This window comes from Botryllus schlosseri, chromosome 10, assembly GCF_051294905.1.
Source record: "Botryllus schlosseri isolate E-star chromosome 10, Bs_hap1, whole genome shotgun sequence".
NCBI classification, from domain to species: domain Eukaryota; kingdom Metazoa; phylum Chordata; class Ascidiacea; order Stolidobranchia; family Styelidae; genus Botryllus; species Botryllus schlosseri.
This window is the reverse complement of record NC_137245.1, coordinates 23455867-23479967: the sequence shown is the minus strand read 5'-3', so window position 1 is coordinate 23479967 and position 24101 is coordinate 23455867. Positions and strand designations below refer to the sequence as shown.

Here is a 24101-nt window from a genome sequence, read left to right as displayed (position 1 = left end):
ATCTTAATGGCTGACATTTCGTCTAAACAATTTCACTATTTTTTTTTTATAAATTTATCATTCCTTGTTGGGCTTGGCAAGAGCAATTATTCATTGCCTGAATGTGAAAAATAAATTTGATTTGTTTTTGCATCTGTTTTTGAAACACTTGCTTCGCTCTGTTTTTGTAACTTTTGATACAAATTGAATGCAAAACATCATCAAACTCAAACGTAACAATTCTAGTATCGTTTTACTTGCCGGCAATAACCTATAGATAACTAACCTACGTAGGTTATAGTTATCTATTATCAGAGGTGGTCAAAGTAGTCAAGAAAGCTACTCAAGTAGAAGTAGAAGTAACGACGAAAAAAATCTACTAAAGTACGAGTAGAAGTACTTCTTCCATAAGCAACCTAAAACTACTTGAAGTAGAAGTAGAATTGACTGACTTTAAAAGTACTCAAGTAAGTAATAAGTAAGTAGTTGTGAAAACGATCCTAATTCGTTCACATGGATTGTGAAAAGGTGCAAATTGAGCTATGCGAAAGGTGACGAGCTTGATCAATATTGATGCATACCAACAAGTATCCAATTTTCGATAGCATATAAGCATTCATTCCCATCATGATAGTATTGATATGGAAAGGCGATACTAATCCTCTGTTTTCTCGAACAGCACGTTTTAGAAAATAGCAGGACGCCATCCCCCCGTAGTTTAGTCGAAGAGCAATACGTAGAACAGTGGTCGGGAACCTTTTTCGTCCGAAGAGCCATATTGACCCTATATTTTCCATTTTAACTCCCAAAGAGCCATACATGTCAATCAACGATTACGTCACAATTGTAAAATCATGACGTGACGAAAATTCGAAATCACTACATGGGATTCTTCCGTTTGCATTATCTCCTCTGTAAAAACTCGTAATAATCATGCTCATCGTCTTATTTGTGTAATGAGTATGCGAAACTTGAGTTACATAGATCTTTTGCAAGTGGCCTGTGATATTTTTCGACGCTCAAACCATTAACTTAGATTTCCAACAGACGAAGACAACCGTAAAAGTATGAATATACTTTTTACACGTTTTTACAGTTAATGCATCTTTTGGTGTTGCATGGTATTCCTGATGGCTTTGTAGTCTGGTTGATAATAATTGTTGTTCATACAAAATTTGAGAGTTTCTTCATCTTCAGTTTTACGAGATCGTAGGTTCGTCCTGCTGCTATTCTTAAATGCGAGGACCCATGATGACATAAGTAGGTGGAGTCAAACTTGGTCACTATACAGCAGTATACATACCCACTGTAATGTGTAATGTTTCAGTGACGTGGGGTTAGGGAGGCAATAAGCGAGGCAGCACCTCACCTGTCTACTAGGTTTTGAATATTTTCACTACCAAATTGTTCGAAAATAAAGCTCGAAAGTAGAGGTAAGGCATATTTAAGGCACGGCCATGCCTCACCTGTCATAGCGCAATTCAGAGTACATATCTTTGAATTAATAATTACTGATAATAATCGAATGTAATTATCGCACTAATTCCGATTATACTTCTCAATTCTCAAGGTATTTGGCGGTAACATAACGTTGCGCAATACGCCTAGATTTGAACAGCGACTACAAAGCTACGTTATCAATCAATAACGTGGATATAGCTATGGCGTTGTTAGTAATTTGAATTTGTAATTGTGAAAGTCACTTCCACTCACGGCAGTTCATTTCTCGCCGAAGATCAGGAAGAAAATGTGTATTTGAAAACTGCGTTGTGATACAGGCGCCGCCATGTCTCCTATAGTCTCTTTGATCAATCAACGTATCGTGCAATCCAAGATTTCGTGGCGGGTATATCGAATTCCGGAGTGATATTGGTCGTCGGCGATATAGCAAACTTAAAGTTGAGGATTTTGAATAGGGGTCCGAGACCCAAACCCTGAATACGCAACTGTATAAACCTCTAGAAGACGTGTTTATACTACCACAATAATAATTATGCTGGTAGTGCTGAAGTTTCAATAAAAAGTTGCTGCAGTTTTAATAAATTGAGCAAAAACAAAAATTTTGAAAAGAGCCATATCTTATGCCCAAAAGAGCCATATATGGCTCGCGAGCCATAGGTTCCCGACCACTGACGTAGAAGTTATATAGGATACGGTGTAAACCAGTGGTTCCCAACGTGGGCGATATCGCCCCCCAGGGGGCGATTAGGCGATCTAGGGGGGCGAAAATGACGAAGGGGGCGACAGGGGGGCGAAAATGACGAAGGGGGCGACAGGGGGCGAAAATGGACAAAGGGGGCGACGGGGGGCGAAAATAGCGAAGGGGGCGATAGGGGGCGATGACGCGTAAAAACGGCTGACCTTTTTTTTTTTTTTTTTTTTTTTTTTTAGTCATCCACCTAGCAATGCGGAGCGTAAAAACGTTATTTTCAGCTGTGAGCGGTGAAAGATGACCTTTTTTTTTTTTTTTTTTTAGAGTCTGTATGCCCAATTATCGGTGCACAAAATTTGGGGGGCGATGATCGGTGTGGACCTTGAGAAGGGGGCGATGGGTCGAAAAAGGTTGGGAACCACTGGTGTAAACACTTTGCGCGATTAGTAAACGTCAGTGTTGGGATGACTCGAGTCATGACTTGACTCGAGTCAGACTCGAGTCACCTTTTTCGTATGACTTGACTTGACTCGAGTCACTTTGCTAAAATGACTTGACTTGACTTGACTCGGCGTATCAGAAATGGGGATTGACTCGTGACTCGGAGCAAAATTCACGAGTCAATTTCAAGTCATAAAGTTATCGGTGTCGATAAAAATCAATGAATCTTGCTTATATTCGGATTGTTCGCGAAACGTGTTGTAACCCATGACAGCGACCAATCATTCAATTATGGTCCGTTTTACTGAGCCACCATTGTTCTTCCACAAATAAATTGACCACAAACGAAAGTGTTCGAATCTTACAGCGTTTTTTTTTATATATACTATCTTCTTGTACTTTTCATTCAGTGTGCAGTGCATGCCTCCTCTTTACATCGTCTATGCCAAGGTGGATATCTATGATGCTTTTCGACTAGTCCAAGTCGTTTCGGCACCTTCCTATCTTTTCATTGCATCGCAAATTATACGGTGTATTGAACTGATAAAAATCGTTAATAAATCGAACACCGAAGTATAGCCTACGACACGACGATTGTGACAGTGCCATAGCAATTTACGACGGAGTGATGTTGTAAGTTGATATGGCAATACGTATCATTATCAGTTTATTAATAATATTCTCATTTGATCATAACACCACAAAGGTCGCGAAGAAAAGATAGGTGCCGCGCCATAATATTAAAGTTCCCTCTGATGCAGCCTAGAGACTCTTCTCATCTTGCAATGCCTGGCTTTGCGTTTATTGGACTTCTAGTCGAAAAACGTTGATTGTATCGCAATCCTATGTTGTGTTCAGCAGACAAAAATATTAACAAACGTTCGAACATCTTGATTGCAAATGATTGGAATTGAACAATCGAAAAATCTGACAAATAAAAGCAATGTGAAGTAGATACGTGTCGCAGACTTATGTTGGTCAACCGCGCACGCGACAGCCTCTTAAATTGCAAGGTGTGTCTAAACCACAAACGCAGAATGACAACTACAGACAATTCAGTACTCGAGATCACCGCACCATGATCTGATATATCGAATAATCGACCTCACCTCTCGTCACATGCTACTTCATCCTCAGTGCTTGCCTTTTCATGTTTTCTTCTCTTGCTTTTCACCCAGTGTGCAACTATAAAGTGTGCAGTCTTTTTCGAGGACACTCATCCACTGAACAACGAATCGGTGTGGAAACGAGGTCTTCTCAGCGCTTAGTGCCAACAAGAAAGTATATAAACTAATTGACTCGTCTGGCTCATGGTGTCATACTGTGACAAGAACTGGGCGATGTCTACATACTGTTACCTTCCCTAGCGCATCCGACATCCCACACGCTTGAATAAGACATGATTGCAAATAGCAATAGCAAGATATACGCGAAGGCACATTACCAAAATGATGCATTAAAATATTATGGTCCGAAATATTCGTCACTTGATTGTCACTTGATTAAATATTCGCACGCTACCATAGTTGAGTACAAGGCTTTGACGCTTGGGAACACAAAGTGCTAATAAAAAATTGAGCCTCATGATTATCAGACTATAGAAGGCACGATAGCAGTAGAACATAAATTATCTGACACAACACATCAGAAGTAAAATGTGCGAATTCAACAGGATTTCGACATCACTCTTTGCTAGTGTGAAGACAGGGTAAAGAGATGAAGTCTGTGACACATGGTCGTTGAAACAAACACTCCTAACCCATAAACTAGCACAATACACAATGACATCGTAAAATATACACAAACAATTGATCTGAATAGCACAATGAAGGTTAGGTGTGACATCGTGAACGTCATACACTCGCTTGATTGAAATTGCTAACCGACCATAACATAGGCAGAAATAGACACAATAGAATAGTTTTTACCCTTTTTAGACAGTGTTACATTTCCCCGGATCTGGAAAACCTTGGCTAGGTCAGATACATGATTTCTCTGATTTTCGCAGCATAAGGTTGAAACGAGACGGTTACTTCTTCACCAGCACCACTTATTTGACTTTTAAACGTGATTTCTCAGTTCAAGTCAGAAAGTTGCTGCTGATTTTCTGTAATATTCCCCAATGCTGAACTTTTTGGGCACAAAATCAACAACTGCTGCGACTGGTTCCGAGAGAAAGGGAAATGTCACTGCGAAAAGACATCTTGAAAAATTGAGTTAGTGAACATCTCACGATTTCCCATAGGAGTTTAGAAAGCGTGAAGGCTTGGTTCAAGTTACTAAATAAGGCACTAGAAACGAAATGTCCACATATTTTGAGGTGATTCAGACAGATTTGAAGGTCAGGCACGTATCTCTCTAATAAATTTGTTTAAAAGTGCATAGGATACTTCCAAACTGCGATCATTCCAGAAAAGACTTCCAAGACGAACCTTGTATACGGGCAGCATCAAAATCGTCAAATATATATCACAAGAATTGATCACAACCTTATCACCATTGGGGCTGTCCTATAGATATTCCATGAAATACTACATAACTGCAAGTGTCAAAATATGAACCCGTCTTACAGAATGGATTCGTATTGACAGCAAATGACTGACAATTGATAATAGAAGGGCAACCATCGGCGGTCCAGTAAATAGTGCTCGGATAAGCTAGTAAGTGATCAAAACTATCTCAATTCGAATAATGACTATAACGCCAATAAAAAATTTGAAATGTCTTCAATCTACACGTCAGGGTCTAGAAAAATTCAAACGATGACTCGACAAGCGTTGGAAGAATCTTTTGTGAAATTTGCACACGTATAACTATAACTGTCCGATCTGCCTCCCCACAAATTTTCAAGCAAAATACGCATCATTCTTTCAGAGTTTGACCGATCCTACTCCAACTCTGGTTATATCTTGGCTATCTGATTCGAAAAAGTTTTACGGCTATCGTTACCTACAAATTAGACTTGGTTGAATAGGAGTTGATGCGTTTATGGGGTTCATGAGTTCAAACGTATCAACATTTGGACACGTGACAGAATTAACGGAAGCCCAGTCGCGACTCCAGTACTGATAAGAAGGCCTACCACCAATGGGAATCAGTACGTGATACAAAAGGGTTTCATCAAAGATCTGAATTTCATCAGTAAACACACAAGGTTAAGCCGGATCCAAAGCCTCACAACATAAAGTAGGCTACAGGTTTCTAAATAAAATGGTGATCGGCAACACAACAAAATCAAAGTCATCGTATACAACGGCAAACGCTGACACCGTAGCTGCCACAAACACCGATAAGACGACATATTCTTGAAACAATGACTGATAAATCAGACTGCGATGCCTCGAAATGATTCAAAAAAGTAGTAAACAGTCACTATGTCGGCTAATTCAGGTGTTAACTGCTTGTGCAAATCGGCGACTCAAAATTTCCGACGGTGTCAGCGTGAGCCTGTTATTATTTTTACTCTCAAATTGAAGAAAACGGAAGCAGCGAAGAAAAATAGCAAAACTACAAAATACGAGTACAGCTTGCAGAGATTCGGCATATATTACGCTACGGACATGGTCACTCGTCTTTTCTGTGCCCTGGCACCTGGACGTTGAAATACTCCGGGTCGGATTTAAACTTTTGATGAAGCCGCCGGAACGTGGGCCGGTCCTCCTTCTCGTACTCCCAACATTTGCGCATGATCGCGTACACTTTGTCGGGGCATTCTGCAGGCTGCTTCAACCTGCCTTTGGCGTCTTCAATATAATTTATCACCTGAAAGAGATTGATGTTGATAGAAAAAGTATAGGCCCGCAGCATTAAAAATTTCAGTCACTGTGATGAAAATTATGTCAGTCAAACGATGTCTTTGATAAATCAAATATGCAGCATTATAATTTCTGCGCCCGTGATGCAAATGCGATGAAAATTATGTCAGTTGTGTGCTCCTCAACAAAGACTCTTGTTACAGTTATCTGCCCAGAACTTTGCGAGATATGTCAAAGAAATGTCTCTGATAAAAATGAGTCAGTCATCAGAAAATGAACATTTCTCTTCGAGTAGTGTCGCGGGAAATATGTTTTGTACTCAGACGTAGGCCTCACCAGTATTACATTTCTATTGGGGTTTCCATGTGAAATACAGTGATCTACAGTGATCTACTCACCTTTGGCAAAACCAAAATTTTAAGCCTAGTCACAAAAAAATCTATCCCATTAGACTTCCAATACTGTACAATGAAATATCGGCGCAAAAAATTAAATGTGCATCAACAACAGTGCTAAAACCGCTTTAAAACAAGATTTTCACACGAAACAAAAGGTTATCACAAATATATACTGCAAATCAGTCTTGACCTCCAGAGAAACCCTGAGACTGGGGTTTGTGTGAACCTGGTGAGAACCACCGTCTGCAATACATTTAAAAACTTGGAAACTGAATATATGGCATGACGTGCCACTTGTAATAAAATACGGCAGCCTCAACCAAATGCTTTTTACCCATGCCGTAGCCCGACCCTACTAGGATCAATGTAATCGTGAATCGTCCTGGACTGGACAGCTGGCAAGCGCCCTCTCTGGTTTTTGACAAATAAAATACGTCCCCACTCTTCAAACATTAGGCTACACTATCAATCACCTGAGCGCCCGTCATATTCCCGTACGGCTGATCGCCTTTAGAGAACATTTCCCACAACGTGACCGCGTAGCTCCACACGTCGGAAGCGGAAGAAAACGTGCCGTAATTTATGGACTCCGGCGCGTACCTGCGACAAAAAGGCGGCGATTGTTACCTGGAAAAAAACCCGCCCGCGATCCGACTTCCTCAGAAGATAGCGACAAGAATTCAGGACCCGCAAGGTAAGTTATGTGTAATGGTGGCCAGAACCAAAGTGACTCGAGTACCGTAATTATCCATGCATAATGCGTAAGATTTTACCGATTTTTTGCCCTAAAATCGGGGATGCATATTATGCATGGGTACAACAAAAAAAAAAAAAATTGAAATCATGCTATTCTTCATGTTTGATTTCAATCGCGCGCCCTAAAAAAAAAAAAAAAATTGAAATCATGCTATTCTTCATGTTTGATTTCAATCGCGCGCATCACATTCAGCCATCGTGCCTAGAAATTCGGACAATCAGTGTTACGCGCTCCCAATTAGTGAGAGGCGTGTTGCCAAATAGCGAGACTCGTTTCTGCCGAGTTGGTTTGCCGTTTGTACGCGAGCGAAATAAGGTTATCGGCAAACCTCGCTAATCTGTCGAGTCAACGACAGGCCCGAGCAATCGCATCTACAACAGGCCATGTGCGCAAGATATAATCGCTAGCCTAAACAGTGACATCGCAAAACAGAATGACATTGAATACTAAATCATAACCATCGTTGGTAACTTAACATACGCGCAAGTTTGTCAACACGAGGAACTTGTAAAACCGGCATTTACGCATGTACTTTGCACTGCTGCCCACCACAACTACTATTATGACCAATTACTGAATGCAAAGATCAATTTTTTTCGTGATTTCCTTGAGGAATAGAGATTAATTTGAAAATCCAATTTTTTATCAATCATACTGCTTCAAAGTACATTTTGCAATAATTTTTTTTTGTGTAAACGGAATCCCACATGGATTTTCAAGTCTGTTCCCCCCCAATTTTGTTTCGTCCGTAACTTTTTTTTCTTCGAGTTTAGAGCGAAAATGTCGATTTTTTTCAATTCCTTGGCCTCAAAATTGTATAATTAGACATTTTAATTGATTCTCCACCATCATAACAGCAAAAAATATGGATTTTAAAGATTTTTGCATGAAGCGCCACCTAGTGACATGAGAAGTTTGAATCGCATTATCTTTTGAACCGCTGGAAATTTTTCAATCTAATTTTTTTAATGTACCCAAAATTCAAAAAAGAACAACATTTGTAAATATTGGACAATTCTGAGGGTATGCATTACAAATGTCAGAAAATTTGCTAAATTATAATGGAATGAGTCATACTTGCACTAAGCCTACTTGCTCGAGGTTAATAATTGGTGGCAATATGTCCAACTACCAATATTATCGACGAAATTCGTTAATGAAGTTCAAATAATTCCCATGCACCGTGCGACTAAACAATAAATCCCCATTGCTTTACATATTTTAATATTCACGATTTCAGTGCGTATAGTAGGCCTGCGCGTGCCTTCTGCACTCACAATTAGATTAATTCCACAAAGGACACCACGAGGGCTGACCGCTGTGCGAAGTCACCCCAGTAGCCAATTTAACATGGACATTTGGCGTCCAGGTGAGGCATCACGAATGTCCGCTGGAATGCGACCGTTCGCTATACACGTAATCGAAATGCCGCCGCGAATAGTGAAAGGGTTATGTTTCAGGCTACTTTTACTTTTAAGTAAAAATTCTTCAGTACTGACAAACCTTGCCTCCTGATCGAGCAACTCACCATTTAACTGGCCACCTTCCCCCCGCAGACGCTTTATAATAATTGCTGCCGGCTCCTACAGCCCTGCTCAACCCGAAGTCGGAGATCTTGATGAGTTGCGGCGACGACAACAAGATATTCCTGAGAGCCAGATCCCGATGAACAAACCTGACAACAAGACGTGGCGACGAGCTCGACACGCGGGAGTAAAATTTTCGCCGTTCATCGAGCTCACCCTTTCTCTTCCAGATAATTCATGCCGCTGGCGATTTGCGCGGCCCAGATTTTGAACTCGTTAAGCCCGACGGCGTGCGGGTAGTCGAGGATGAAGTCGAGGGCCGAGCCCATCGTGACAAGCTCTTGAACCTGCGTAGCAGTGAAGTTAAAGCCAGGGGCAAACGCTAGTCCATGAGTGCTGATTTGTGTTTCATTTTACAAAAGGATTTGATGATTTTTGCCGGATTTCGATTCACGGTTTTAGCTAGATTTTCAACAATGTTACTTCTGAAGACAAAGCAGCGCACCGTCTTGGATATTCAATATCACAAGCGGCTGTATTTTCTCAGCACCAGTCCAGCGCTCAAGACATTGTCAGAGCGCAACCAAGCTCTACCATCACATTATCTGAAAATGCTATGAGTAACCATCACCATCATGTTTATAACGTGTTGCATTTTATCATTCTACAAAGTGTTACTGTATGAAACAGTTATTAAAATGTTTCTCAATTTCAAAGGTTCGAAAAAATAACGGGGTCATTGACATTTCAAAATTTTCAAAGGCGGCCACGGTGTAAAAAGGGTCAGGAACCCCTGACCTACAGCCAGGAAATGTGTCATTCACGCGTATTGTTCAAATACCATCATCAGCGTTTCTCCTTGGCATATTCCGTACAGCTTGACAATGCAAGGATGGTCCAGCCCCATCATGACGTCGGCTTCCCGTTGAAACTCAGCCTCCCCGGTGTTGACATGTTCTCCGTGCAGCGTCTTCAACGCCACATTAACCTGACAAGGAACACGAAACAGACTTACAAAAGGCGCAAATGCCAACAATGGAAAATGCCGAACAATAAGAACGCAGCGCTCGACTACAGGCTTACCTAACCCCATTGCCGGTAGCGATCTAAAATTTGTCATATTTTGTATGAAAGGAAACACATAGTTCGGCCTTCAGCACTCCGATATACTGCAAGCCTCGTCTACACTACGCAGTGACGGATACCAATATGCTAAACGACTATTACACCAATTTGAAGGATGACTAATGTCATATAATTAAGTGAGAATCAGGGTTTTAACGACTCGAATCGTGATTTTTTGGTGACTCGACTCGACTCGAGTGAATTTGTGTATTGACTCGACTTGTACTCGAGTCATTGCGCATGACTCGGACCAAGTCATATGACTCGAGATTGCGTCTACCAAGTCAAACATTTCACTGTAATTTCGAAGAATAGTAAAGTTATCACTGGAGTAAGTTAAATCCGTGGAAAGTTGCAAAAAAAAAGGTCAACTTTCCGACTAGGCTCCCGAAATACCCGTTAGAGCGATACTTCAGTGCTGGTTTATGGTATTTCAGTCGAATTTGTCCGTGTATTTCACCAAAAAAAAAAAAAAAAAAACAGTGACCGATCTATTTAAATACACCACCAAGTATTTCCACTAAGTTGGTTGCATGAAAAAACGAATAAAATTTCATGAAAAATCAAAAAAGTTGCAAAGAGTTGCATGGAAAAAAATTGGACAAATGTTGCGCTATAAGATTCCTTCAAACAGCTTAAAACAGCATTCTACATAACTTTCGAGTATTTAGGGAGCTGCTGGAAGCTGTAAAAAAAGTTGCAAAAACTTGCCCTAGTTATCACACTATTATTATTTTGTGTATCAGTACTGGTTCTTGAAAATGCTACCAGAAACTTGTTGAAAGTTACAAAAATTAGTATATCATGAAATGCAAAGCATTCGATATCACCGAGCAGAGTTGTAAAAAGTGGGTTTCACTTGACATTAATTCGGAACTGAACAGTCGACACAATGACTTGGACTCGGACTCGAGTCAAAACACTATGACTCGTACTTGACTCGGTGGCAAATTGAAAATGACTCGAAAATACAGAAGTGAGATGGACTTGCGACTCGGAGCCTTGCGACTTGGTTACAGCCCTGGTGAAAATCGATGAGCGGGAAACGAAAAGTGGAACGAACTTCAGCACCGAACACCACCGCAACAAACGACGAAATCAAGCATAAAAATATCCCAAGAATAACGTACAGGCTTCCCGGGCGACTCCTTCCACACGCCCATCAGCACAGACCCAAACTCTCCCGTCCCGAGTTCGCGTCCGATTTGAATAAACTCGCTCGGTATGATCCTGGTCTCGTTCGTCGACTTTCGGGATGACGGGGGAAAGCCGACAGGCGGGCCGCCGTGCGGTACCGGGGTGGGCATCTGGGGCCGGCGTTCGACTGGTTTCGGGACAGCTTCGCACATGATGGGACGTTGCAGTTCGTAGGGCAGGCCGTCGGAGCAACGGCAGTAGTAGTCAATCAGGTACTCCAGGCCGCTGAAAAGCGGCCCGTCGTCGATATAATACCATATTCGGTTCTGAAACAACAAAAACGTGTTCGACACAAGACACAATCATTACATGATCAAAACCAGTTAATTTGCTAGTTGGTGGCCCCTAATTCCAATCCAACCCAGGGCTGTAATGACTCAAGTCCGACTAGAGTCACGATTTTCTGACGACTCGACTCGACTTGACTCGAGTCATTTTCTCAAAATACGGAAGAGACTCGACTCGAGTCAATCAGTGCAGTGACTCGACTTGGACTCGAGTCATTGCGCATGACTCGAACCAAGTCATATGACTCGAGAATCGGACGGCCGAGACCGACATTTCATTGTGATTTCGAATAATTGAAAAGTAACCACACTATTGGGATTTCGTCTATTGGTACTGGTACTTGAAAATTCGACCAGAAACTGCTAAAAGTGAGGAAATCAGTGTATTACAAATGCGAAGCATTCGATATCACCAAACAAAATCTTAAAGAGTGGGTCCTAACCTATCCCCAACATAATCGCTAATTTACCAACATACCATTAATACATGGCCTACATCCCAATTATCAACTGTAGTATATCACAATTCAGTGGAACATTCGATTTCGAATTTTTTCCTACAATATCGATGCATTGCTTCCATAATAATCATTATTATTACAATGCTAATGCCAAATTCACAAAGTGCCGTAAATATCAACTCACACTCATATGCAGAGGAAGATTCATTTTCAAATTCATCAACACAACATTGATGTATCGCTTTCATAATGATAATAATAGTAGATACATTACTAATGACAAATTCACCCAGTGCCATATATCACAATTGGCACTCATATTCAGTGAAACATTCGAATTTATCAGTACAATATTGATGCATCGCCTTAATAATAATGCCAAAAGTATCGGATTCGACATGTCAACTTCACCGGTAACCATCGAAACCACCTGTACCTTGGCGTCCTTGACTTTAATCTCGTAGTTATACACCGATCCCTTGTAGGACATGGTCAAAACGTACTGGCCGACAACCCTCTTCGAGGCGCGCACTAGAAAAAAACCGTCCGACAGCCCGCCGTTGTGAAGCATTTCAATCGCTTTCTGCAGATCGAAAAGGCATGAATCTTAGAAACGAGTGACACGAATAAGATGTGCTGTGGGCAGTCCATTACAGTAAATATATGTTATATAGCTGTGGTTTTGGGAAAAGTAGCAATCCAATACCTAAGAAGCATACTCTAGTCTTGCAACAACATTGACTATCGATCGAGGAACTGCACACTCTACCATTACATTATCATGTCGTCGGATATGCAATCATTACTAAATGAATATATATTCAAACAATTCTATCAAAGAGAGGATAAGTTGTAAGTTTGAAAATGGAAAAATGCAAGTTGGTAACAAAACAGTATGGGCACCACCCAAACAAATGGTTTCCCACGCTGCAGCCACACAGACAGAACACCATAATGCGAGGCTCGAGGAATTGATTCGCATACGCAACGCGATCATCAATGCCAGAGAGGAAACTTGAAGCCAACTGTCAGGGAAAATTCGCGACTTTGTTACATCGATCGCATTACTCACATTACGTCATCGAGCGATGAATAGTGAAAATATTATCCGCAGACCTACAGTAACCGCAACTCACTTAAATGAAATCGACGTACAATGGCCCACCCTGTATCATAAAAATGATTTGAATAGAAACCCTACATTCAGAATATAAAATTAATGAAAGCACTAGACAATATTACTTGTTGCGTCATATTTCGAAAAGAAAAATGAATGCAAGTCTGTCTAATTTTCGAAGGAACACAGCACCACTGTAAGAGGCACGCCACATAATCAGGCAGATAATTTCAGAAGAATATACATCCGAGATTACATTCCTATCCACGTTCCTTTGCATATATTGCTGCGGCTGAAACTTTGGAGCTGGCGGCTTGTAACTGTCCAGGTGGCTGACACAGTCCCGGTGATGCTTCTTCCGCGCCAGGTCTAACGGCGTCTCCCCATTCACGCATCTTACGTCAACATCGCATATTACTTACGCTGACCCCGGACACGACAAAGTCAGACTGCACTTACCTGGGATGAGGCGCCGCACCCTGGGACAGGAGTACTTTGATGCATTTCACGTGCCCCGCCGCCGCCGCGTCGTGCAGCGGCACGCGGCCTGTGCCACAAAATCGGTCTTGCGGCTTGGCGCTGCAGGTTTTCATCAATGTCTCACACGTTTCGGGATGGTTGCTTCTGCACGCAAGCTGCGGAGCACAGACGTTATCATGATCACAGACTACAGAACACTACGAAGTACGACCAGTAAGCCAATGCCGAAAGCAAAGATGCATTTGTAAGCAATGGTTCCCAACCTTTCATGGCCGGAATGAAATTACGACAAAAGTATGCAACTCCAAACAAAGAATAATGCGAAACTTGCTGACAACGCCTGTTAGCGTGGTTATTTTGAACATTGTGCAATACAAAGTACTGTTCATTGTTCAAACCACCAACTCTATTTTTGGGTTTCTTTCGAATGATATGCGTCTTTGCTGTGTGCAGATTCCGTTACACTGGTAAATGTCGCGAAATTGCTATCGATGTACTGGTGAATTGTACATCACACACTAATAGTCTTTAATGAGTCCCAAGCTACTAGAAACAAGATTGTACAACGTATAACACCTGCACCACTATGATGGGACAAGTCGAAAATAGACCACTAACTCAATATCAAATCGGAAAGTTCTCAAAATTACTTCATACCTCATAGTCATATCATATTAGTGGATAATTATGTTACCAGACCATCAAAACTACCGTCGACATACTACATCTCGGTCAAAATCCCAATGATAAGCAACGCAAGAATGGTTGCTGTACAGGTCAATACTATATTATGCTGGGTGCATATGATTCAGCAACACGAAATTCGTAACCTCCGTGAATCACTATACAGTCATTCAAATGGCTTAAAACAATAGCAGACTGCCATAATATCTCCAAGAGATTCAAACCTGCCCAGGTAAAGATTAGATAGCTTGGATACAAGACTCAAAAATGCAACCAACATAGTTATCAAAACTTTATAATAACGAAATCAAGAAATTTCCATTGCCTTGGCAACACAATAGACAGTGTATTATTATTATCAATGTTATAAAGTTGACTTCCTTGTACATAATGTGCAGCCATCACAATTCACAATATATTTGCAAACTAGTAGTACAACGTCCGCTCTCTCTCTATGCCACAACAAAGCATGCTACACAAAAATACAGAACCAGCAGCACAACAGAAGCAGTCATAACCAGTAACAGATTTGCAGCCAAGGGTCAGATTTTACTCATTACTTATACATTCATACAAATCAACATAAACATACCAGACCTGATTAGTCTCTAGACAAAGAAACTTGTCAAAGTCGATTCTTAAATTTCTTTTTCAGGCCTGATCTATGTGGTTTCTGGCTAGTTGGATCGGCACAGTGCACCTTCTCTACTAAAATCCCCTTAATACATACTTCGACTTCTCAGTGTAACGAAACGAGACAAGTCGAGAAGCACAAGATGATCTAGACTAGTACTCACATGAAGTGCCGAGCCTCCATCCGCATCCCTTGTCTTGACATCGGCACCGTGATTGTATAATTCAACAATATGCTTATTCAAACCCTTCATGGCAGCTTCATGGAGCGCAGTATGGCCAGTTTTATTTCTACGCAACGTACAAACATGGGTCTGCACGAGCATCCACACGGAGAAATCTCACAAAAGTACCTTATATCGAGATGGGGCCTTTGCGGGTCGGCCAGAAACCTTCGAAAGTCTTTGACGTCGATGCTCTCTTCGATGCATTGATGAATTACAGTATTATCGGAATATTGGCGTAAATGTGCCGGAAGTGCCTGTCCTGGACAGTGGGGACCCAACGACGTCGGAAGACCGTTCGACCCGCCTCTGATTAAGTGAATAAAAACAATGTTATTAGAATCCCTGATACTATTTTGAATATCCTAGCGACAGTGGTTTAATATGGACCAGTGGAGCATTATGTTTGAATGTGGCACGCTAGCCTATCTTGCTTAGGTATATGATGGGCAGACAAACCATTTTGTTCAATTTCCCATTGGGCAAGAAAAAGATGTTTACATAAGTATTCCATATCTAAAAATTTTTTGTGAGAATCTTCACTTGTCTTATGGGTTTGTTTCGAGTCACTACATATTTCGACTCGAGACAATTTCCAGTCATCAAATGTTCACAGTTCAGCCTCATTTTTAATGTGCGGATGCTTACGAATACCGACCATCCCACGAAGAACTAGTCACTGTAGTCAAACGTAGTTCCATGCAAGTTTATACTCGAGTCACCACAATAATTGATGTCAAATGATGACAACGCCGATCACAGCCACAAGGTATGCTGTAGGCTTATTGAAAATAATACTGGAGTAAAATTCAACCTAAGCAACGTTTTATTGACTGAAATGCTGCATGAAGACTGCAAAGGCAGCTCCAACCTCATATTTGTGCAGAGGAAAATAATGCTTGAGCGTGTGATAGACATTTGTAACCAAATTCCGTTGAAGTTACTAATTAAAGGAGCAACTTCACATCAGCACTTTTAGGGCAGTGAATCGAGTCAAGTCTAGTCATTTGCAACACCAATCATCCCGACACTGGGGTATAGTGGATGCAGTGAATGCTCAAGGTGAACAAACAGACCCTGATAGGGGCTATCATGTTACTAAATCTCCGAAGGCATTGTGTCATCACAGAATCGTACATTTGCGTAAGTGCGCCAATGGAGGTAAATTTAGCTTTTGTCAAACATAGGAATCACAAGGAAGTCACTTCAGAATAAACATATCAGTATGAGGAAGGATTAGTTGTATGTGCACCAACTAGTTACTGTATGTTTATGTATTTGTTTCGTGGAATTGGTGATTCATGCAGCCAGCCTAAAAAAAACAGACCATTATCAACTTAAATGGCAGGCTCCAGTAAAGACGAAATATGGGGAATCTAAATTGTCCGTTGTAGTTTATTTGGTATTTACATTGCAATGAAAAATATTCAAGCAGTAAAAATGAACCTAGAAATGAGCAGAACGGCAAACATAGTCCACACAATTAGATATTGTTAAACATATGAACACAAGTATAAAGGTTTCCAGTTTCCATGACGGGTTTCATTTCACGCTTAGCCACGTGTGATAACGCTCTCATAATAATATTCCCTACCAGACTGTGCAAACGGCATCGAGTATTGACATACACCAATCTGTCAAGTAGGTTACTGGAGAGAACTATTCAATGAAATGGCAGCTACATTAATTCTTCAACTAATTACATGATGCAACAGCACTTCACAACAGCTTTCATAAAATGGAAACAAAACTACGTGAAAGAAGAGTATACTTATAAAACTTTATGAGCTGGTCCAGTCCCACAAAAGGCGGCCCATTGTCGATGCTGAAACAGCCCGAATGTGGGGATGCATTGATTTGAAAATGTTGGGTTTCTCCCTTGTGAATGAGTGAAAGCACAAAACTTCCTGGCACGTTGACGCTCTCCCGCACTACAAACATCCCCTGCAATGCATAGCCGGATTACATTCGGGTTCTACACCACAATTTATACTAAGATCCACCACGCAGTTGTACGGTACAGTACAGGTGTAAGAAACAAATCAAGCAGCGATCCATGCCAATTCGATGAACAGGATAGGGTCTATCGTCAAAAGTAATTACGGTAGGGCTCTTCAAAAATGACTTTTTTTCTCAAATCGTACCGGCTACTTGATAAAATTGTTAGGTTACCCAATTTCAAGCCGAAAAATTTGGCGTTCACCAAATTTGGTTCAATTCCAACCAGTGGAAGCGGAGTTATTGCCGTCGAAAAATTTTGATTTTAATAAAATAGTATTTACGGTGATCACAACTATAATAAATAAACAAAGATTCGGTCACCGTAAATACTATTTTATTCAAATCAAAATTTTTTGACGGCAATAACTCCGCTTCCACTGGTTGGAATTGAACCAAATTTGGTGAACGCCATTTCTATAAACATCCTAACACTTTCATGGGGTGAACAGAAAATTTTCAAATTTTTTATTATTTATTTTATATAATAAACAGAAACTTTCTTCTTCTGTAGCTAAGCGGTTACTGGCTGGAATTGAACCAAATTTTGTGTGTAGGCTTAAATTAGGTAACCTAACAATTTTATCAAGTAGCCAGTAAGATTTGAGAAAAAAAGTCATTTTTGAAGAGCCCTAACGTACAGCAGCCATTGCTGAACTACATCCAACAGATCACAAGTCCCGCATCCGAATAGCTAACTTTGAAAAAGGTCAATAATATCATATTTGGATAGCCAAACCTGTTTCATCCCTCCTTTTTTAAGGATGTGTATCGCATTTCCTCTTGTGAGCTTTCCATGAAACCACTTGTTCTAAGGGATGAAGAAAACAGCTGTGTTAGATATGTTTCCTTTGCAGTCTACAGGAAGCGTCTACCGAGCCTGCCCATTCGCAATTCATAGTAGCCTACAATGCAACATCGGTAATACAAAGCATTGGATTCAGTACTGGTACTGTATCCAGTTAGAACCTCCGCACAAATTTTCATTATTTCAATAATGGAGAGTTCTAGTACACAAAGCCCACGTTTGGGATGCTCAGAAATAGCAGTAAAGTACACAGTAATCGGCTTCCACAGATCCACGCCAAAAGGTTGCGTATTTGTATACCTCATTGTCTTGCTTTGCAGATTTAGCATTTTGCTCATTGAAGTGACGAATAATATCAGGCACAGAATCGCCCGAATGCAGCTTATGGGCAATGCCTTTTCCCGAGTTCTTTGGCATCTTGCGTTTGTATTTAGAAATCAGTAGAGAGCATCATGAGATGACAAAGTATAGTAGGTAATGTAAGCCCACCGTGTTAGGTATAATCTCTAAAGACAAAAAAGTATCCTTTTCAGTATTAATGAGTCAACACAGGTAGCAATTCATTACATGATTAACTTTCAATGGAGTCACATGTGGTCAATCTGAAAATTTGCATGCATGATGCACTTGCTAAGTGTGCTGCTGCAGTACTGTGGGCTGGGTATACACATGGATAACATATAATCTCGATACATGATATTTTCAAATTTCCCAAAATTTGTCCACATTTGAAAAACATTGTTGGGCCCACCTACAATTTAATTACCGACTCCTTCGTAAATACTGGGTGCTACTATGCAATTTAAGATATTTAGGAATGAATATGAATGGGATATTGTGGATTTTTGTGCATATGCACACCATGATGTATCCCATTCCCTCTGGATTGGGAAGGCGCAGAGCCTTGTAACTGTAAGGCTTTCTAAGTCTTGCACCACCCCGCCATGCTATCCCGGTAATGCTGAGCTCCAAGCAGGGAAGCCACAGATACCAGTTTTACTGACCAGGTCTCTTGTCTGACGTGCATCAATACCTGTCACTATCATCCTACCCAAAGTCCAGAAAATATGATAGTTTTGGAATTGTTAATTTCACCCGGTAGTTTAATCCTTTCATCACATAGCTTCTCGATATTTGAAAGATCTATTTTTTGCCTACAAGCTCGATCCAATCATTGGGTCAACTGAGTCTAGTTACGAAAGATAAGTCCACAGTGTTTACACATGAAATACGTGTTCTTATGGTGTAGAAATCAGATAACTGCCTGCAGTAATGCGATACTACAAAGCATATAGATTTCTCGTAATCATATCTTCAATCAAATCGACAGAGTCTTGCAACCATATGAAAGGGCTAGTGACCGAAAAGACCAGTAATCATGAATTATATGCCAATAGTTGACATTAATGACATATGACGTTTACTGTCCTCTCCAAATTCCAGTGAACGAATCATACATATGTATTTACTATTTACATTCATCACCATAGAATTAAAAATATATCACAACTTCCAAATACCAAGGCTTTCAACATTCACTAATATCATCATATGTGCGCATATATTCAAAATGACGCCTTGATGATGCACATCTATAACAACAGCTCTTTGCATTCATTTTAAGTCCTAACAACTATTGCAGTACATGATTGATGTATATAAATACATCTTCGTATTGCAATTACGCCAAGTCAGTTGAGACTAATTATATGAGGTTACAAACAGCCCAGGTATATATGCATAGTTGCATACTGTTTAAATCAGTTGTTCAACCAGCAGTTTACTCATAAATATTCAAGTTGGGGGTGTGACCAGGAACAAAATAGCGTGTGCTGACAATATAGCAAAAATATGACCAGAGGCAGAAACCACAGGGGGGCAGAAACCACAGGGGGAAAAGACTCTTGCATCTGAATAGTGCTTGCAAGAGCCGCGAATGCATTGAAATAGGGTAGCCTATACTTTATGATTGCACACCTGATTTCACTGCGTAAAAACACACTTGTAACACCTCACATCAATAGACCTACTGCTCCACATATAGGCACTTGAACTACTTCTGACTGAGAAACTGTAAACTGACTCACAGTGGATGAAGACTCTCATAGTAACCAATGCCTGGCATACAGCAATGACATAAAAGCATCTGCTAATCAAAATCCTTTTTTCAGTCCCGTTTTAAGAATGCATTACATAAAAACAAGGCAAATATTTGTCCACAAACCGATTGTTTGATGATATATATATATATCGCACCGCAACTGGTTTCTAGCAATCACGGCTAGGCTATAAATTATACGATACCGGCACTCCACAAGATAGTTAATACAAGGATTTTATTTGCAATTAAATGGAGAATGATATTGAATGGAATGAAATAGAGCAGTACATTCTGGTATAAAGCATTAGAAAATACGAACCAGGCTATTCAACTATAAAAGCATGTTACATACTGAGTAATAATTTGTGCTCTTGAAAATCTAAATGCCTAGGCCGACCAACTGCTTCTTCAACAGACCTACCCAAGGCAACACTAACTCACAAACACCCACAGTGTAAGTGGGCTGTACAAAGCGAAATGAAGCATTCATAGAATACTTATCCTGGTCAAGCCTGCAATGATCTATACAACATTTAACAGACAATTAATCTAAGATAAAGTCTGATGATAATATGTTTTCATGTCTGTTAATATACCTTGTCAAAAGTGTCTTCTTTTTCAGATCTCGAAATATGGTAACCCTATATCAATATCTATAATAACTCTACATGTTAGTCTCAAGTTGAGTTGGTAGGCAAGGCATCGATGCCTATTCATACATTCTCTCTACTCTATAATAACAACAAGTGCAGTACAGCATGTAATACTGAGAAAACAAGTGCTCGTTCTTGGAAATGATCAATTCATCAAATCAGGCACAACCCCTTATGCATACGCAGAATTTCAAAATGAGTAGTCTGTAGGTTATAGAAAAATACTTGAGTAGCTTTCAAAAGTAATTTAGGACAGCAGATCTCACAGCCTTCGACTACTTCCGAGTTTAAAGATACCATATCCTTTGAGAACACAGAATTGCTGAATTATGCTACTTCAGATTCTAAATTATAGAATTATCTACAAGAGTGTGAAAGGGTAAGCATTGCCATTTGCCATATACAAGTAAAGCTATAGACCCGCATAGAGACCGATATACTTTATTTCAGAAAGCTGACACAATCTAGCGACACAATCCGGCTAGGCTAATACAATTTGCAGTATTTGGTTGTATCAAGTATAAAACAATACATTGATTGGATTGTGATGCCTAATGATGGCACAAGGGACCAGCAGGAAAGAAATACACTGATTATAATACCATCTTGTTGACGCTTGATGTTGACGGACAGAATTGTTTTACAAAATGATCGAACTGGTCGATCTCATGAATCAAGTCAAAAAACTCAGACAGTGCTGAATTCCGTAACGAACATATTGAGAGATCATAGAAAAACTTCATAGGCCGACCGCCGGCAAGGAACTATCAGTCAAATTTGAAAATAAAAAGAAGACGGTCTATTAACTTGGAACCTCCAATAGAGAAGCATATAGAACTTGAGCAATATGAGAGAAAATGTCTATTATGAATAGAGACATCTTTGGCCTTAAAAAGAAGACTGAATATTGTTATGGGCACTATCCATAGATCCCCACATCACACGGGTGTATCTATTTTTTTCAACGTGCCAATGCCGACTGTTCTACTTGATTAGCACTAGAATTATAGGTACACTTGAAGTGGGAGGGGTTCCGACCTTCGAACTTCCTGGCTACATGCCTAGCTGCTACTCGGGTAGCATAATGGAACAGTTCCTGGAGTCAGACTTGGACAGTTGTCCAACTAGACGATAATTAGAGCGAAATGCCACTAATCTAATTCTAATCTGATTTGTGAAATGTTTTTTGTTATAATTCTAATCTAATATGTTTTATGAATCATCTAATTTCAAAGATATTGTGTAGTATTAATTACAATTCTAAATGCTAATGCTACTTGAGTAAGATAGTTGTTGACTTAGTCAGCATTGGCGACAGCCGACATTTACAACATTGACAAAATAGATGCACCCTAACCACACCAATGTTCTATTGACACTATTAACAACCTGTTATTAGAAGAAATATTCCAGACCAACACCAGACCTCGTATATTTAGCTATTCAAGTCAATCACTGATAAATGATCCTACTAGAATAACTTAGCAATAGATCACATCTTCACAAACCACCACTCACCATCTTGCATATTTCACCTCCCCATGCTCTATAATCTGTAAGATTGTTAATACTTTCTTCAAGGCCGAAATCCAAAATATAATCAATCGCAAGTCGCAACGATAGAAAAATCTCATTGGAATCATTTTCAGCTGAATTTTGAAACAGGTAATTTACCTAGATCGTGACTCCAGAGTTGAAACTAACCAATTTTTTGGCTATTTAATAGTTCTATTAGTTCCCAAATATATACCGCTCTGCAAAATAGCGCGCGAGGAACACAGGTTCCCAAAATTTAATGGTTCCCTCATGCAACTCGGACTGGGAGTGAGCGACATACAAGGAATTTTCTTTCACGGGGTGACAATGAAATAGTTATGTATAAGAAGTAGTGTAAAATCCATACAGAAGTAAATGTGATCTCAATTTAAAAAATCAGAAGTAATTATATTATATGAATCAATACGATAAATTGAGCCCGTCTCCACCTCACCTCTCCTTCCGCTCCATTTGTGAACAATAAATAAATGCAAATCACGCGGAGATAATAAAGTTGGATTATTAGCAATAAAGTCGATTATCGCTTTCGTCAGGATTTATCAATCCAGAATTGAAGAAACTGGTTGATCGCAGCGCATAAAGTTATAAAGTGTTAATCTCAAGATTTAACAAACTAGAACAAACTAGAGCTAACTAGTTATCCATAAAAACTGTGTACAATCCGTACCATTCCTACGCACAAATATTTCCGACAATGACCGTGCCGATTGTCTCCTAGGTAATGGCTTCACTAAACAATCAACGAATTATGTCCCCACCATTGCATAGTAATATCCATATCAATATTCTATATAATCCGTTTCTTAGCTGTACAGTATAGTAATTGGACACTACTTCCATTTCACGATGATGATAATTCTACCTATTACAGTGGCAGTATCGTTATTAGCAGGCTTCTCTTTCATTCAACAAATTGAATACACCCGACCCACCAATAACGCGTTTTTGCATTATGATGAAACAGATAACGCCACTTGATTGAAAACCATCGACTAATCATCACGCGTAACCTTTTCCGACTTTATGCGTCGCGATTAGCAGAAGGCCTATTTAATCACACAATTAGCATTCTTCCGGGTCAGCTAACTTCATTATTTTCGCCCAAAATGCGTCCCCGATTACGGCGATTAGCAGTTATTATTCACATGATTAGCATTCTCCCGGATCAGCTAACCTTATTATCTCCGCCCTCAGAGTTTAAAAGTGTATACAAAATCAGTTATTCATGACCATCACCATCAGTAGACAAATACCGATATTCATTGACGGTTTTCAGTCTTTTCACTAGTCTCCTGCTTATCCTGACGACAGTTGAGGCACTGCCTCCCCGTCCCCTGATCCTGACAGCACACCCCTGCTCACCTGCTGTCTGCTGAGCCCTGCCTTTACACACCATACACAGTATAGTGGCACTTGGCTGCTTGTACTGGTATAAAGCCACAGCCCTCCGGTCAATATAGGTGGATCTAGTCTACTTACTACATAGTTGAACCGTTTAAGAGAACCCACTTGCTTAACGGTTTTAAATGGACGATTCATCACCTACTACATACTATCGGCTACTAATCCCTTAGTGATAGTACCATACGCCCGGGTCACAACCAGACTAGGACAACTACAGGGATAACTTGGACTTATCAGAGCGAAATGCCAGTAATGCGAGTAACACAATATATCAGTTGACAGTTGTTGAATGTTTCTTTGCTCTAATTGAAATCTAATTTCTGGTTTTGCTGAAAATGCTAAAATTCGGTGATTCTAATTCTAA

General features: G+C 40.2%; 1 protein-coding gene across 1 annotated transcript; it reads right to left on the bottom strand.

Moving 5' to 3' along the window:
- Positions 1-3955: 3955 nt before the first annotated feature.
- On the bottom strand, positions 3956-23940 carry LOC145448489 (tyrosine-protein kinase HTK16-like). Its single transcript, XM_080326880.1, has 14 exons — positions 18323-23940; positions 17954-18025; positions 16988-17160; positions 15346-15525; positions 15157-15283; positions 13655-13830; positions 13452-13590; positions 12515-12661; positions 11264-11596; positions 9850-9996; positions 9225-9355; positions 9011-9157; positions 7199-7325; positions 3956-6334 (listed from the first exon to the last, which is right to left on the bottom strand). The coding sequence occupies exons 1-14, from the start codon at positions 18437-18439 to the stop codon at positions 6137-6139; spliced, it is 2214 nt and encodes a 737-aa protein (XP_080183006.1). The 5' UTR covers positions 18440-23940; the 3' UTR covers positions 3956-6136.
- Between the last annotated feature and the right edge of the window lie 161 nt (positions 23941-24101).